Source organism: Lithobates pipiens, unplaced genomic scaffold (assembly GCF_037356315.1).
Source record: "Lithobates pipiens isolate NorthernLeopardFrog02 unplaced genomic scaffold, aLitPip1_a1.2 Scaffold_22, whole genome shotgun sequence".
In the NCBI taxonomy this organism is placed as follows: domain Eukaryota; kingdom Metazoa; phylum Chordata; class Amphibia; order Anura; family Ranidae; genus Lithobates; species Lithobates pipiens.
In genome coordinates, this window is record NW_027507784.1 from 337,524,065 (window position 1) to 337,539,351 (window position 15,287).

The 15,287-nt window shown below is 47.3% G+C and overlaps 1 protein-coding gene across 1 annotated transcript in view; it reads left to right on the top strand.

The window, feature by feature from the left end:
- The window catches only part of LOC143925567 (phospholipase A and acyltransferase 2-like), a 119,938-nt gene extending 107,203 nt beyond the window's left edge, over window positions 1-12,735 (top strand). The window contains exon 5 of the mRNA XM_077450044.1: window positions 11,949-12,735. Coding sequence (XP_077306170.1) covers window positions 11,949-11,966 — 18 coding nt within the window. The 3' untranslated portion in view covers window positions 11,967-12,735. The remainder of the gene's footprint in view (window positions 1-11,948) is intronic.
- The last annotated feature ends 2,552 nt before the right edge of the window (window positions 12,736-15,287 follow it).

The following is a 15,287-nucleotide window of genomic DNA, read 5'->3' on the forward strand; positions in this document are numbered from 1 at the left end:
TGAGACCACACCAGCACAGAGATAGAGAGCACTGACACCACACCAGCACTGTGATAAAGAGCACTGACACCACACCAGCACCGTGATAGAGAGCACTGACACCAGTACCGTGATAGAGAGCACTGAGATCACACCAGCACCGAGATAGAGAGCACTGACACTACACCAGCACCGTGATAGAGAGCACAGAGATGACACCAGCACCAAGATAGAGAGCACTGACACCAGCATCAAGATAGAGAGCACTGACACCAGGACCATGATAGAGAGCACTGACACCAGCACCGTGATAGAGAGCACTGACACCAGCACCGTGATAGAGAGCACTGACACCAGCTCCGAGATAGAGAGCACTGACACCACACCAGCACCGAGATAGAGAGGACTGACACCAGCACCGAGATAGAGAGCATACCACACCAGCACCGAGATAGAGAGCACTGACACCAGCACCGAGATAGAGAGCATACCACACCAGCATCGAGATAGAGAGCACTGACACCACACCAGCACTGAGATAGAGAGCACTGACACCACACCAGCACCAAGATAGAGAGCACTGACACCACACCAGCACCGTGATAGAGAGCACTGAGACCAGCACCGTGATAGAGAACACTGACACCAGCACCGTGATAGAGAGCACTGAGACCACACCAGCACTGAGATAGAGAGCACTGACACCACACCAGCACCGTGATAGAGAGCACTGACACCAGCACCGTGATAGAGAACACTGACACCACACTAGCACCGTGATAGAGAGCACTGACACCACACCAGCACCGAGATAGAGAGCACTGAGACCACACCAGCACTGAGATAGAGAGCACTGACACCACACCAGCACCGTGATAGAGAGCACAGACACCAGCACCGTGATAGAGAGCACTGACACCACACCAGCACCATGATAGAGAGCACTGACACCAGCACTGTGATAGAGAGCACTGAGACCACACCAGCACCGTGATAGAGAGCACTGACACCAGCACCGTGATAGAGAGAGAGCACTGACACCAGCACCGAGATAGAGAGCACTGACAGCAGCACTGATACCAGCAACTCGCTGTGGGACCCAAAAATATGACACCGCTCAACCTCTTCAAACAGTAGGGTACGGGCATATAGTACGGTGTGCTTTTTTGTACAAGGAAGTGAGCCAAAGGTAGAAAAAAGGTCGGTGTACTTGATTAAATAAATCGTTTATAGAGTTATGCATATACATGGTCTACTGGTCACATGTGTTGAATTCCTCCGAGATCCATGCCTCATTCATTTTTATAAATGTGAGGTAGTCAACACTGTCGTGAGCTAGGCGAGTGCGTTTATCGGTTCACGACCCCTCCTGCTGCGCTGAACGTCCTTTCGGACAGGACACTGGACGAGGGGCAAGCCAACAGTTCCATTGCAAATTGGGCAAGCTCTGGCCAGAGGTCAAGCCTGCCTACCCAGTAGTCCAGGCGTTCATCACGCCTCAGAGCGTCCACATCAGCCATTAACCCAATGTAGTCGGACACCTGACGGTCTAGGCGTTCCCTGATGCTGGAAACGGATGACACCTGTCGATGGGTTGGCTGAAAGAATGACCTCATATCAGAAGTCACCAACACATCTTCAAACTGCCCTCTTCTTGCAGGCGCTGTTGGATTGGTACCTGCAACTCTTTCTCTGGGAGTGGGAATTCCTCCTCTGCCAGCACGCAAAAGCAGAATGCAGCAGTTGTCGAAGCAAGGCCTGTAAGTGACAGCCCTCTGTGATGGGGTTAACATTTCCACCATTTTGGGTTTGTACCAGGGGTCTAAGTACGTTGCCACCCAGTACTGGTCCTTGACGTTTATGCTTTTTATACGGGGGTTCCTGTTAAATCACTGGAGCCAGGCTCCTGCTCATCATCCAGGATAATGTCGTCCTCCTCGTTCTCATCTCCCCATCCACGCACAACAACAGGGATCCCAGAAAGGTTTAAAGCACGCTCTTCTTGCTCCTCCTCATTCACCCCGGCACTATCCTCCTCTGACTCCTCTTCAGACTCCTGTTGTGGACTTGTCTCAGATAGAGTAGCCCCCCCTGGGAATTCATCCAGCATTGCGACTTCCTCATCTTCCTGCTCCTCCACGGCTTGATCAATGACACGACGCAATGCACGCTCCATAAAGAAGGCATAAGGTACAATGTCACTGATGGCGCCATGGCTGCGACTGACCAGTTGGTGATCTCATCAAATGGCCGCAGAAGTCTGCATGTGCCGCGCATGAGCAGCCACTGGCGTGGTGAAAAAAACCAAGCTCCCCAGAACCTGTTCTGCCGCAGAGTTCGTACAGGTAGTCGTTAACTGCACATTTCTGCTGGAGCAGTCTATCAAGCATATAGAAGGTTGAGTTCCACCGCGTCGGGCAATCACAAATATGATGTCTGACCGGCAGATTGTGTCGCCGCTGAATTTCAGCAAGGCGAGCCATGGCCGTGTAAGATCTTCTGAAATGGGCCGAGATTTTCCTTGCCTGCCGCAAGATGTCCTGGACCCCAGGGTATTTGACAACGAATCACTGCACGACCAAGTTTAAGACGTGTGTCATGCATGGCACGTGCGTAATTTTGCCCTATTTCAATGCGCTAAGCAGATTGGCACCGTTGTCACACACCACTTTACCAACTGTCAAATTGAGCGGTGTTAGCCACTGATCTGCCTGTGAACGCAAAGCTGAAAGGAGTGTAGGGCCAGTGTGGCTCTTGGCTTCCAGGCACAACAGACGCAGCACAGCATGGCAACGTCTCACCTGGCATGTCGCATAGGTTCTGGGAGCTTGGACGCTAGCAGCGGAAAAGGAGGAGTCAGCCGAGCAGGAGAGGGAGGAGGATGGAGTAGGAGGAGGAGAAGAAGAGGCGGGCCAACATGCAATCCGTGGCGGTAAAACCAAATCTACACAGGTGCCACGGGTTACATGCTTGACGGCTGTCAGAAGGTTCACCCAGTGGGCAGTAAAAGTTATATACCTTCCCTGCCCGTGGTTGCTAGACCACATGTCTGTGGTCAGATGTATCTTGGCACCGACACTGTGTGCCAGAGATACCTTCACTTGCCGCTGAACATGGCCATATAGCTCTGGGATGCCCTTCTGTGAAAAATACTTCCTTCCTGGGAACTTCCATTGTGGTGTTCCAATGGCCACAAATTTTCGAAAGGCCTCAGAGTCCACCAGTTTATATGGCAGTAGTTGGCGGGCTATCAGTTCTGCCAAGCCAGCCGTCAACTGTTGGGCAAGAGGGTTATCCGGCGTCATAATTTTTTCACGCTCAAACATTTGGCCCATGGAAGCCTGCCTTTTTCCATAAAAATGTGAGGATGGCATGATGGAAGGTGGAGTGGAGGACAATTGTGAGGGGAGAGGAGAAGGAGAAGTAGAAGATGGGGCTTGACGGTGAGAGCCTAGAGTGTGGTTTTGTGTGTTCTGTTGTTCCCACTGGGCTCGGTGATGGCAGCTCATGTGCCTTCTTAAGGCGGTCATCCCTAGGTGAATGTTGGGCTTACCGCGACTTATGCATTGACTGCAAAGGCTGCAGATGGCAACACTATTGTCAGCAGCGGACACGTTAAAAAAAACCCACACTGCGGAGCCATGTGCCGGCGTACTGGGAGCGCCAGATGTGACCGTACATGGTTGATGCCTCGCTCCTGATACATTAGCAGTCTGCTTTGTCCCTCCTGTGCAATGCAAGTTCTTCCTGCTTCTCCTCCCTATCTGCTGGTCCATATCTCCCTCTGAACTCCCCTCCTCTTCCTCTCTTGTGGGCACCCACGTGACATCACTAGACACGTCATCATCGACATCACCTTCCCCACCGCTATAATTAGAGATCTCGGAGTAGGCAGCAACACCGGGGACCAGTGCCGGGACAAGGTCATCCAGCGCCCAGAGGAAAGACGCCAAATTGCTCCCCCCTTTCCCTTAGGGTTAGGGCAAGGGTGCCCCCTACCCCTACAATAAACCATTGCGCCAGGGGCAGCCGCCCCTCCTGCCCACCCCTTGTCCCGGCCCTGCCGGGGACCAACCTCCTCCTTGGGCTGATCTGGATACTGTCGTCAGACTGCTGATTGGTGGCTGTTGCTACCTCCTCTTCCTGATCCAATGCCAAGAGTGGCTGCGCATCGGCAATGTCTTGTGATGGATCGGAAAATAATTCCTGTGACTCAAGCGAAGGGTATATGGTGGTGGTGGTGTTGTTGGCGGTAGTGTCTTTGGGGGTGCACACAGCAGAGAGTAAAGAAGAGGGTGCAGATCGAGAGGATGAGGAGGGTGCAGAAGAGTAAGGCTGAGTGAGTCACTCAACCAAGTCTGCTGCGTCCTTTGACGTAATTGCACGCACCTTCTGCAATTTGCCACTTTGGCTCAAGTCTGTTGCTCCTGCCCTACCCCTACCACCCCTACGGAAAGGCCTGCCTCTTCATCTGCCTGTCATTTTTTAAATGACCCTGTGACAAAGGTGTCTAGAGAAGTGCAGTATGTATGTGGAAGAAGGTATATAACACCCCGCTTCAATCTGTCGTTTTTGGGGGCCACTGGTCTATCACACCAGTTATAATACTTTTTTGATTTGCGTTTGTCACTCTTTGTAGTATCGCTGCAGAACCGCTCAGCAGTCACAATGCTGCACAGTGAAAATGCACTATACTATGCTTTCTATATGTGCAAGTATTTTATACGTGTATTACACCCTATATACTGCACACCAAATAGTACACCTATATCAGTCCTTAACCACTTTCAGACCGGACCATTTTGCTGGTAAATGACCAGAGGTCTTTTTACACTTTGGCACTGCGCTGCTTTAACTGGTAATTGCGCGGTCATGCAATGTTGTACCCAAACAAAATTTGCGTCCTTTTCTTCCCACAAATAGAGCTTTCTTTTGATGGTATTTGATTGCCTCTGCGATTTTTATTTTTTGCGATATAAACGTAAAAAGACCGCAAATTTTGAAAAAAAATGATATTTTCTACTTTTTGTTATTAGAAAAATCCAATAAACTCAATTTTAGTCATACATTTAGGCCAAAATGTATTCAGCCACATGTCTTTGGTAAAAAAAAAGTCAATAATTGTATATTTATTGGTTTGCGCAAAAGTTGTCACATCTACAAACTAAGGTACGTTTTCTGGAATTTACGCAGCTTTTAGTTTACGACTGCCTATCTCATTTCTTGAGGTGCTAAAATGGCAGGGCAGTACAAAACCCCCCCAAATTACCCCATTTTGGAAAGTAGACCCCCTAAGGAAATTGATAAGAGGCATGTTGAGCCCATTGAATATTTTATTTTTTTGCCTCAAGCGATTGAATAATGACAAAAAAAAAATTTTTTTTTTTTTTTACACAAAGTTGTCACTAAATGATATATTGCTCACACATGCTATGGGCGTATGTGAAATGAAACCCCAAAATAAATTCTGCTGCTTCTCCTGAGTACGGGGATACCACATATGTGGGACTTTTTGGGAGCCTAGCCGCGTACGGGGCCCCGAAAACCAAGCACCGCCTTCAGGCTTTCTAAGGGCGTAAATTTTTGAGTTCACTTCTCACTACCTATTACAGTTTTGAAGGCCATAAAATGCCAAGATGGCACAAAACCCCCACAAATGACCCCATTTTAGAAAGTAGACACCCCAAGCTATTTGCTGAGAGGCATGTTGAGTTCATGGAATATTTTATATTTTGCTACAAGTTGCGGGAATATTACAAACTTTTTTTTTTTTTTTTTCACAAAGTTGTCACTAAATGATATATTGCTCATGCATGCCATGGGCATATGTGAAATGACACCCCAAAATAAATTCTGCTGCTTCTCCTGAGTACGGGGATACCACATATGTGGGACTTTTTGGGAGCCTAGCCGCATACGGGGCCCCGAAAACCAAGCACCGCCTTCAGGCTTTCTAAGGGCGTAAATTTTTGAGTTCACTTCTCACTACCTATTACAGTTTTGAAGGCCATAAAATGCCAAGATGGCACAAAACCCCCACAAATGACCCCATTTTAGAAAGTAGACACCCCAAGCTATTTGCTGAGAGGCATGTTGAGTCCATGGAATATTTTATATTTTGCCACAAGTTGCGGGAAAATTACAAACTTTTTTTTTTTTTTTTCACAAAGTTGTCACTAAATGATATATTGCTCACGCATGCCATGGGCATATGTGAAATGACACCCCAAAATAAATTCTGCTGCTTCTCCTGAGTACGGGGATACCACATATGTGGGACTTTTTGGGAGCCTAGCCACGTACGGGGCCCCGAAAACCAAGCACCGCCTTCAGGCTTTCTAAGGGCGTTACAGTTTTGAAGGCCATAAAATGCCAAGATGGCACAAACCCCCCCCAAATGACCCCATTTTGGAAAGTAGACACCCCTAAATTTAGGGGTACACTAGTGAGACTAGGTAATAAATGGCGGGTGCCCTGAAACTATAAAAAAATAACTAACCAACCAGCGTCACCTGTAACAGTTATATGGTGATCACTGGTGAAAGGGTTAACTAGGGGCAATCAGGGGGCTTTATGCGGTAGTATATGGGGGTCCCTGGCGCTATAAAAAGCTGCGGCGAACCTAAATACCTACCTGCCTAACTAGCGTCACCTGTGACACTAATACAGCGATCAGAAAAACAATCGCTTATTAGGCTGGGTTCACACTGGAGCGATGCGGGAACGCCACGAATGCGCGGCGGGTTCCCGCATCGCATGCCTCCCGGCGGCAGTTCACACTGCCCTATGCGAACTGCTGGGAGTGTCAGTGAAATGTTAATGACACCCCCAGATCAGTTCGCATATCGCAGTGCGATCTGCAAACTTGGATCGCATGGTGTGAACACCCATGCGATCCGATTCTGCTGCGGACCAAAAAAAGGGTCCCGTGCGAATTTGCGGCGGGTGCGGCGGGTGCGACACGAATTCAGCCATACTATCTGTATAGCTGAACTCGAATCGCACAGAGATCGGATGTGATTTGCACTGCAGTGCGGTGCGAATCACATCCGTTCTCATAAACCGCTGCAATGTGAACTCAGCCTTAGTGACACTGGCGACGGGGGGGTGATCACGGGGTTAAACCTTTATTGGGGGGGTTAGGGGGGTACCTTAGAACTAAAGGGGGCTAACCCTAACTGCCCTAACAGTTATTAGTCACAAATGACACCCGCCGGGTGATCAGGGGGTTAAACCTTTATTAGGTAATAAATGGCGGGTGCCCTGAAACTATAAAAAAATAACTAACCAACCAGCGTCACCTGTAACAGTTATATGGTGATCACTGGTGAAAGGGTTAACTAGGGGGCAATCAGGGGGCTTTATGCGGTAGTATATGGGGGTCCCTGGCGCTATAAAAAGCTGCGGCTAACCTAAATACCTACCTGCCTAACTAGCGTCACCTGTGACACTAATACGGCGATCAGAAAAATGATCGCTTATTAGGCTGGGTTCACACTGGAGCGATGCGGAAACGCCGCGAATCCGCGGCGGGTTCCCGCATCGCATGCCTCCCGGCGGCAGTTCACACTGTCCTATGCGGACTGCTGGGAGTGTCAGTGAAATGTTACTGACACCCCCAGATCAGTTCGCATATCGCAGTGCGATCTGCAAACTCGGATCGCATGGTGTGAACACCCATGCGATCCGATTCTGCTGCGGGCCAAAAAAAGGGTCCCGTGCGAATTTGCGGCGGGTGCGGCGGGTGTGGCGGGTGCGGCGGGTGCGGCGGGTGCGGCGAATGGCTGAACTCGCATCGCACAGAGATCGGATGTGATTTGCACTGCAGTGCGGTGCGAATCACATTCGTTCTCATAAACCGCTGCAATGTGAACCCAGCCTTAGTGACACTGGCGACGGGGGGTGATCACGGGGTTAAACCTTTATTGGGGGGGTTAGGGGGGTACATTAGAACTAAAGGGGGCTAACCCTAACTGCCCTAACATTTATTACAGTCACAAATGACACCAATGCAAAAAAAAAAAAAAATGACATTGGTGTCACTGTGACTGGGGGGCAGGGGTAATTGGGGGGTGATCGGGGGGTAAAGGGGGGGTGTGAGTGTGCCTGGCATGTTCTACTGTGTGTGTAGAGTGTTGGTGCAACTCACCGATCCGCTCTCCTCCGTGTCGGAACGAAAAATACCGACATGGAGGAGAGAATACATCACTTCCTCTCCTGTGTTTACATTACAGGAGAGGAAGTGATGTCACGGGGGATTTCTATTCGTCGGGAGCGATCGCGAGGGGGTGGCCATGAATGAATGGCCGTCCCCTCGTCCGAGATTGCTCCCGAACGAATACCGACCGCCGCAGGCACCGGGCGGGGGCCCGATCGGGCCCCCGACCCGCGGGAGGCAAGGGACGTACATGTAAGCCCTTATGCCTGCCCGTGCCATTCTGCCGACGTACATCGGCGTGCGGCGGTCGGCAACTGGTTAACCACTTCAGCCCCGGACCATTTTGCTGACCAAAGACCAGACCACTTTTTGCAATTTGGCACTGCGTCGCTTTAACTGACAATTGCGCGGTCGTGCGACGTGGCTCCCAAACAAAATTGACCCACTTTTTTCCCCACAAATAGAGCTTTATTTTGGTGGTATTTGATCACCCCTGTGGTTTTTATTTTTTGCGCTATAAACAAAAATAGAGCGACAATTTTGAAAAAAACACATTATTTTTTACTTTTTGTTATAATAAATATCCCCCAAATATATATATATATATATATATATATATATATATATATATATATATATATATATAAAATTTTTCCCCTCAGTTTAGGCCGATACGTATTCTTCTACATATTTTTGGTAAAAAAAATCGCAATAAGAGATTATTGATTGGTTTGCGCAAAAGTTATAGCGTTTACAAAATAGGGGATAGTTTTATGGCATTTTTATTAAAAGTTCTTTCACAATGTAAACGCATATGGGCGAACCGCAAGGCCATCTCTAGAGAGGACAGTGTGCACTAGCCACTCCGACCTTGATCTCATCTCAGCTGCTCTCCTTCTCTGACAGGAGGAGGGAGGGGCTTGAGCAGGAAACACAGCGTTGGCGACAGTGACCAGCGGAGAGAAGCACCTCTGGACATGGACAAGAGGAGGAGGAGGAGGGAGAGGAGCACTATGGTGCTTCAGCACCCCCACCTCTCTGGCGTCCAGGTGCGCTGTACCCCACGCACCTGCCTAGGATCTGCCCTGTTAATATGAATATGAATATGAATTAGGAAAGGTAAGTGTCCATTTAATGAAAGTCAGCAGCCGTGGTATTTATAGCTGCTGGCTTTTAATATTTATTTTTTAGGGGGGACTCCCTCTTAAACCACTTAAGCTCTGGACCAATTTGCAGCCAAAGGACCAGGCCCCTTTTTGCGATTCGGCACTGCGTCGCTTTAACTGACAATTGCGCGGTCGTGCGACGTGGCTCCCAAACAAAATTGACGTCCTTTTTTTCCCACAAATAGAGCTTTCTTTTGGTGGTATTTGATCACCTCTGCGGTTTTTATTTTTTGCGCTATAAACAAAAATAGAGCGACAAAAAATTGAAAAAAATTTAATATTTTTTACTTTTTGTTATTATAAATATCCCCCAAAAAATCTAAAAAATTTTTTTTCTTCCTCAGTTTAGGCCGATATGTATTCTTCTACATATTTTTGGTAAAAAAAAATCACAATTAGCGATTATTGATTGGTTTGCGCAAAAGTTATAGCGTTTACAAAATAGGGGATAGTTTTATAGCATTTTTTTTTATATTTTTTTTTTACTAGTAATGGCGGCGATCAGCGATTTTTATTGTGACTACTACATTATGGCGGACACGTCGGACATTTTTAAAACATTTTTGGGACCATTGTCATTTATACATCAATCAGTGCTATTTAAATGCACTGATTCCTGTGTAAATGACACTGGCAGTGAAGGAGTTAACCACTAGAGGGCGGGGAGGGTTTAAGTGTGTGTGTGTGTGTTTTTTTTATTATTGTAGGGGGGCGTGAATTGGAGTCTGACGTCACTGATCGTCTTTCCCTATAACAGGGAACAGTCGATCAGTGACAGGCTCAGTAGGAAGCATGGGGAGAGGTTTGTTTACACAGACCTCTCCTCGTTCTTCAGCTCTGTGACCCGATCGCGGGACACCGGCGGCGATCAGGTCCGCTGGTCCCGCGGCCACGGTCACAGAGCTCAGGACCGGGTCGGGAGTGCGCCGGCGGCGGCACGCTCCCGACCCACGGCTGGGCACTTAAAGAGCAACGTACCGGTACGTGCTTGTGCCCAGCGTGCCATTCTGCTGACGTAAATGTGCAGGAGGCGGTCCTTAAGCAGTTAAGCTACATTAGGCTACATTAAGCCATTTATACATTAAATGTTTTAGCATTGTAAAATATAGCTTAATGTGAATAACTTTTGGTGTGATTAACCAAATGAGCTGAAATTTTCAGAATATGTTGGCATCGATAGAATCTTCTATTTTGTGAAGTTTTGGGGAAATTGGCTAACATTTAAGGTCTTTTTTTATACATTAAGCCACATTAAGCTCCCAAAAAACAAGCTTAATGTCCCTAGTTTGCCTTGTGGATCACCGAATCGCATGAAACTTCGTGGATAGGTTTGGGGAGTTGAGATCTTAGGCTGTGCTGTTCAGGGCAATCAATTGAGGTTTAGGCACTTTATTACACATTAAGCTACAATAACCATATGCTGACCGGGCCAGAGCTGAAAGATGGGTACAGCGTGGTCGGCTTATTCTGGGAGAGCGTCCATGGATGCCCTCCTGGAAATATCCGAGACCGTTGGGTCCGGAAGACTCGGCACATCACGGAACATGGTAAATGGCCGCTGATAGCGGCCGTTTACCATGTGATTGCTCTGTCAAATAACGAAGCAATCACAACAACAAACTAACCGGCGTCATGTCCGGTTCCCCCCCTCTCTGTACCGATCGGTACAGTGTGAGTGGAGAGGCGGACAGATCGTTTGTAGCTGCGCTGTGGGCTGGATTTGTAATGCCCACAGCGCCGCTCAGTGCCCATTCCAGCCACATCCAATACTCTGCCATACTCTGCAATACTCATCCATCCATGCATACTCTGCAATACTCATCCATCCTTACTTAGCTATACTCAGCCATACCCAACCATCCCACCCACACTTAGCCATACCCACCCAGCCATACTCAGCCATACTCAGCCATCCCATCCATACCCAGCCATCCACGGCTCATCCATGCCACATCAGTTTGCATCAATGTTACTACAGTGCAATTTTCAGAATATATTGGCATGGATAGAAACTTCTATTTTGTGAAGTTTGGGGGAAATTGGTAACATTTACGGTCTTTTTTTGTACATTAAGCCACATTAAGGTCCCCAAAAAACAAGCGTAATGTCCCTAGTTTGCCTTGTGGAACACCGAATCACATGAAACTTCTTGGATAGGTTTGGGATGTTGAGATCTTAGGCTGTGCAAAGTTTCAGGGCAATTGACTGAGGTTTAGGCACTTTATTACACGTTAAGCTACATTAAGCCATTTTCACATTAAATGTTTTAGTACCAGTATATCCCTTTGGGTATGCTGATCAAAGGTAATTTTTCATCTTTAAAGAGACAGTAACTTCCTTTTCCCATTGACTAAAAAACATTTCCCTCGTAGTATGAAATTCGGATGATATATTGAAAATTTTGGCAAAATATTGGTGAAGCAAAGCCGTCAATTTTGCTCACCCCAAGCCATCTTTTTACAGATCACGCTCACTGCTTTATATATAAAAAATTTTTTAAAAGAATTATGCTTGGCCTTGAAAAAGGATGCCTTTTTGAGATTGTCATCTTATTTACAGGAGATAATGAGGCCCCCAATGTACAGAGGTGCCCACCCCATTACAGAAATCCTGCAAATTGATATCCTCGTGTGCTTTTATTTCAGACTCCTGTAGACGGCTGACTGATGCATCTCATTGATTTCATCTAAAAATCAGGAGCGTAGTTGACGTGGGTCTCTGAATTCACCGAGTCCTCAGGCAGATGACCCCCCCCCCTCCCGCGTCACCTTTTGCGGTAAAGAAACCCCCCGGTTATATATTCTTCACCGTGCTCTGCGGAGAAGAAGCTTTGAGGATAGACGCTGTGAACCTGAGATGATGAATACACAATGCGTATATCGCAGGAGGCGTGCGGCGTCTGCTCATCGCTATGGCTGCCGTCCAATCAGCACTTGTAGAATAATATCCACCTGTGTCATCCCGGGGAGCCTGCAGGTGTAACATTGTAGCGTGATTAATATGTAATTGACTGCCGCATGATACAGAGGAGTTACAGAGATGAGATCTCATGAGGAGTCTTCCCAGGAATTTACTCCAATACAGGAAAGCAATAACCCCCTGTGCATTGTGTACAAAGCATTGCAAAAAAAAAAAAAAAAGCAAAGCTGATGCTGTTTTTTATTTTTCAAGATGATTTCACACATTACATCGTGCAATGTGCCGATCCTAGGGCTAGATTTATGGAAAAATTTGCATAGCCCAGTGAAAGAGCATGTACATTTGTTCTGTTGGGCCAAAAAAAAAAAAATGAATGCTATTAGGCTATTTCCTGTGCTGGATGAATATTTCTTATTTATTGAGGACGGGTTCACACACACTATATTACCAAAAGTATTGGGACACCTGCCTTTACACCCACAAAACTTCAATGGCATCCCAGTCTTAGTCTGTAGGGTTCAATATTGAGTTGGCCCCGCCCTTTGCAGCTATAACAGCTTCAACTCTTCTGGGAAGGCCGTCCACAAGGTTTAGGAGGGTGTCTATGGGAATGTTTGACCGTTCTTCCAGAAGCGTATTTGTGAGGTCAGACACTTATGTTGGAAAAGAAGGCCTGGCTCACAGTCTCCAATCTAATTCATCCCAAAGGTGTTCAATAGGTTGAGTCCAGGACTCTGTGCAGGCCAGTCAAGTTCCTCCGCCCCAAATTCACTCGTCTGTGTCTTTATGGACCTTGCTTTGTGCACTGGTCCAAATCATTTGGTGGAGGTGGGATTATGGTGTTGGGTTGTTTTTCAGGTGTTGGGCTTGGCCCCTTAGTTCCAGTGAAAGGAACTCTTAAGACGTCAGCTTACCAAGACATTTTGGACAATTTCATGCTGGTCTGGACTCTGCACAGTCTCTCCACCCCAAGCTCACTCATCCATGTCCTCATCCATGTCCTTATGGACCTTGCTTTGTGCACTGGTGCGCAGTCATGTAGGAAGGGACCATCCCCAAACTGTTCCCACAAAGTTGGGAGCATGAAATTGTCCAAAATGTCTTGGTAAGCTGACATCTTAAGAGTTCCTTTCACTGGAACTAAGGGGCCAAGCCCAACCCCTGAAAAACAACCCCCACACCATAATCCCCCCATCCACCAAATGATTTGGACCAGTGCAAAAAGCAAGGTCCATAAAGACATGGATGAGTGAATTTGGGGTGGATGAACTTGACTGGCCTGCACAGAGTCCTGGCCTCAACCTATAGAACACCTTTGGGATGAATTAGAGCGGAGACAGGGCTTCTCATCCAACATCAGTGCCTGACCCCACAAATGCGCTTCTGGAAGAATGGTCAAACATTCCCATAGACACCCTCCTAAACCTTGTGGACGGCCTTCCCAGAAGAGTTGAAGCTGTTATAGCTGCACAGGGCGGAGCCAACTCAATATTGAACCCTACGGACTAAGACTGGGATGCCATTAAAATTCAAGGCAGGTGTCCCAATACTTTTGGTAATATAGTGTATGTGTGAATTGGAATGAGGTTTTCACCGCATCCAATTCGCATGACGGGCGAGTGTGACCAGCTCTCAATGGAACCGGTTCACACATGTCCGGGGTGACTGCGGTGTTGATTCCAAAAGAGTCCTGTGCGTTTTTGGATCCAGTTCAGGTGTAAATTCAGTCAAAAATTTGGAATCGCACCTGAACAGGTGAACAGAAACGCACAGGACCCCAGGCTGGAAACCGCGGCCGCACATATGTGAACCCGGCCTTAAAATGGAAAATACCACATTTGGCCCCTTGACGGAGTTCAGCTTCCAATTAAAGTGGTTGTAAACCCTTACATACACCCATTGAAGTAATTGGCCTCAGGTGATACACAGAGATTAAATAAATCCTCCTACACAAGTTACACCTGTTTATCTGCAGTCTTCTCTTCTCTACATCAAGTTTTTAAAATCTTGTGGGAGAGTTTATAAAAAAAAAAGGGGGTGGAGAGTTGAACTTACACAATGCAGAGCTCAGTGAGGAGAACTCTGAGAGCTGATTGGAGGGAAGAGACACACCCCCTTCACACAGCACACAGGAACAGAGCTGATTGGAGGGAAGAGACACACACTCTTCACACAGCACACAGGAACAGAGCTGATTGGAGGGAAGAGACACACCCTCGTCACACAGCACACAGGAACAGAGCTGATTGGAGGGAAGAGACACACCCTCGTCACACAGCACACAGGAACAGAGCTGATTGGAGGGAAGAGACACACACTCTTCACACAGCACACAGGAACAGAGCTGATTGGAGGGAAGAGACACACCCTCGTCACACAGCACACAGGAACAGAGCTGATTGGAGGGAAGAGACACACCCTCGTCACACAGCACACAGGAAAAGAGCTGATTGGAGGGAAGAGACACACCCTCGTCACACAGCACACAGGAACAGAGCTGATTGGAGGGAAGAGACACACCCCCTTCACACAGCACACAGGAACAGAGCTTTAGTTTGTTTCCTGCTTTGCATCCTCTGCATTTTCTAAACTATTATTCACTGGGTGTGGGATTTATATTTATATTTATATTGCATACTTTGTGCCACTATTTACCTTCAAAGTGTGCCTGGTAGATGTCTTTTATATACTTTTGTCTCTTTTAAAGTGGCTGCTCTATTTAGGTGTGTCTTTGGCGCGGTGATAAGATCTTGGGTACCGGCGCATTGTGAGATCTGATTTTCTATTATGCAGTAATAAAAATGTCACTGGCTTAACCACTTCAGGCCCGGAAGGATTTACCCCCCTTCCTGACCAGAGCACTTCTTGCGATACAGCACTGCGTCGTTTTAATTGAAAATTGCGCGGTCGTGCGGTGCTGCGCCCAAACAAAATTGACGTCCTTTTTTTCCCCACAATTGGAGCTTTCTTTTGGTGGCATTTGATCACCTCTGCGGTTTTTATTTTTTGAGCTATAAATAAAAAAAAGAACAATTTTGAAAAAAAAAGCAATATTTTTAACTTTT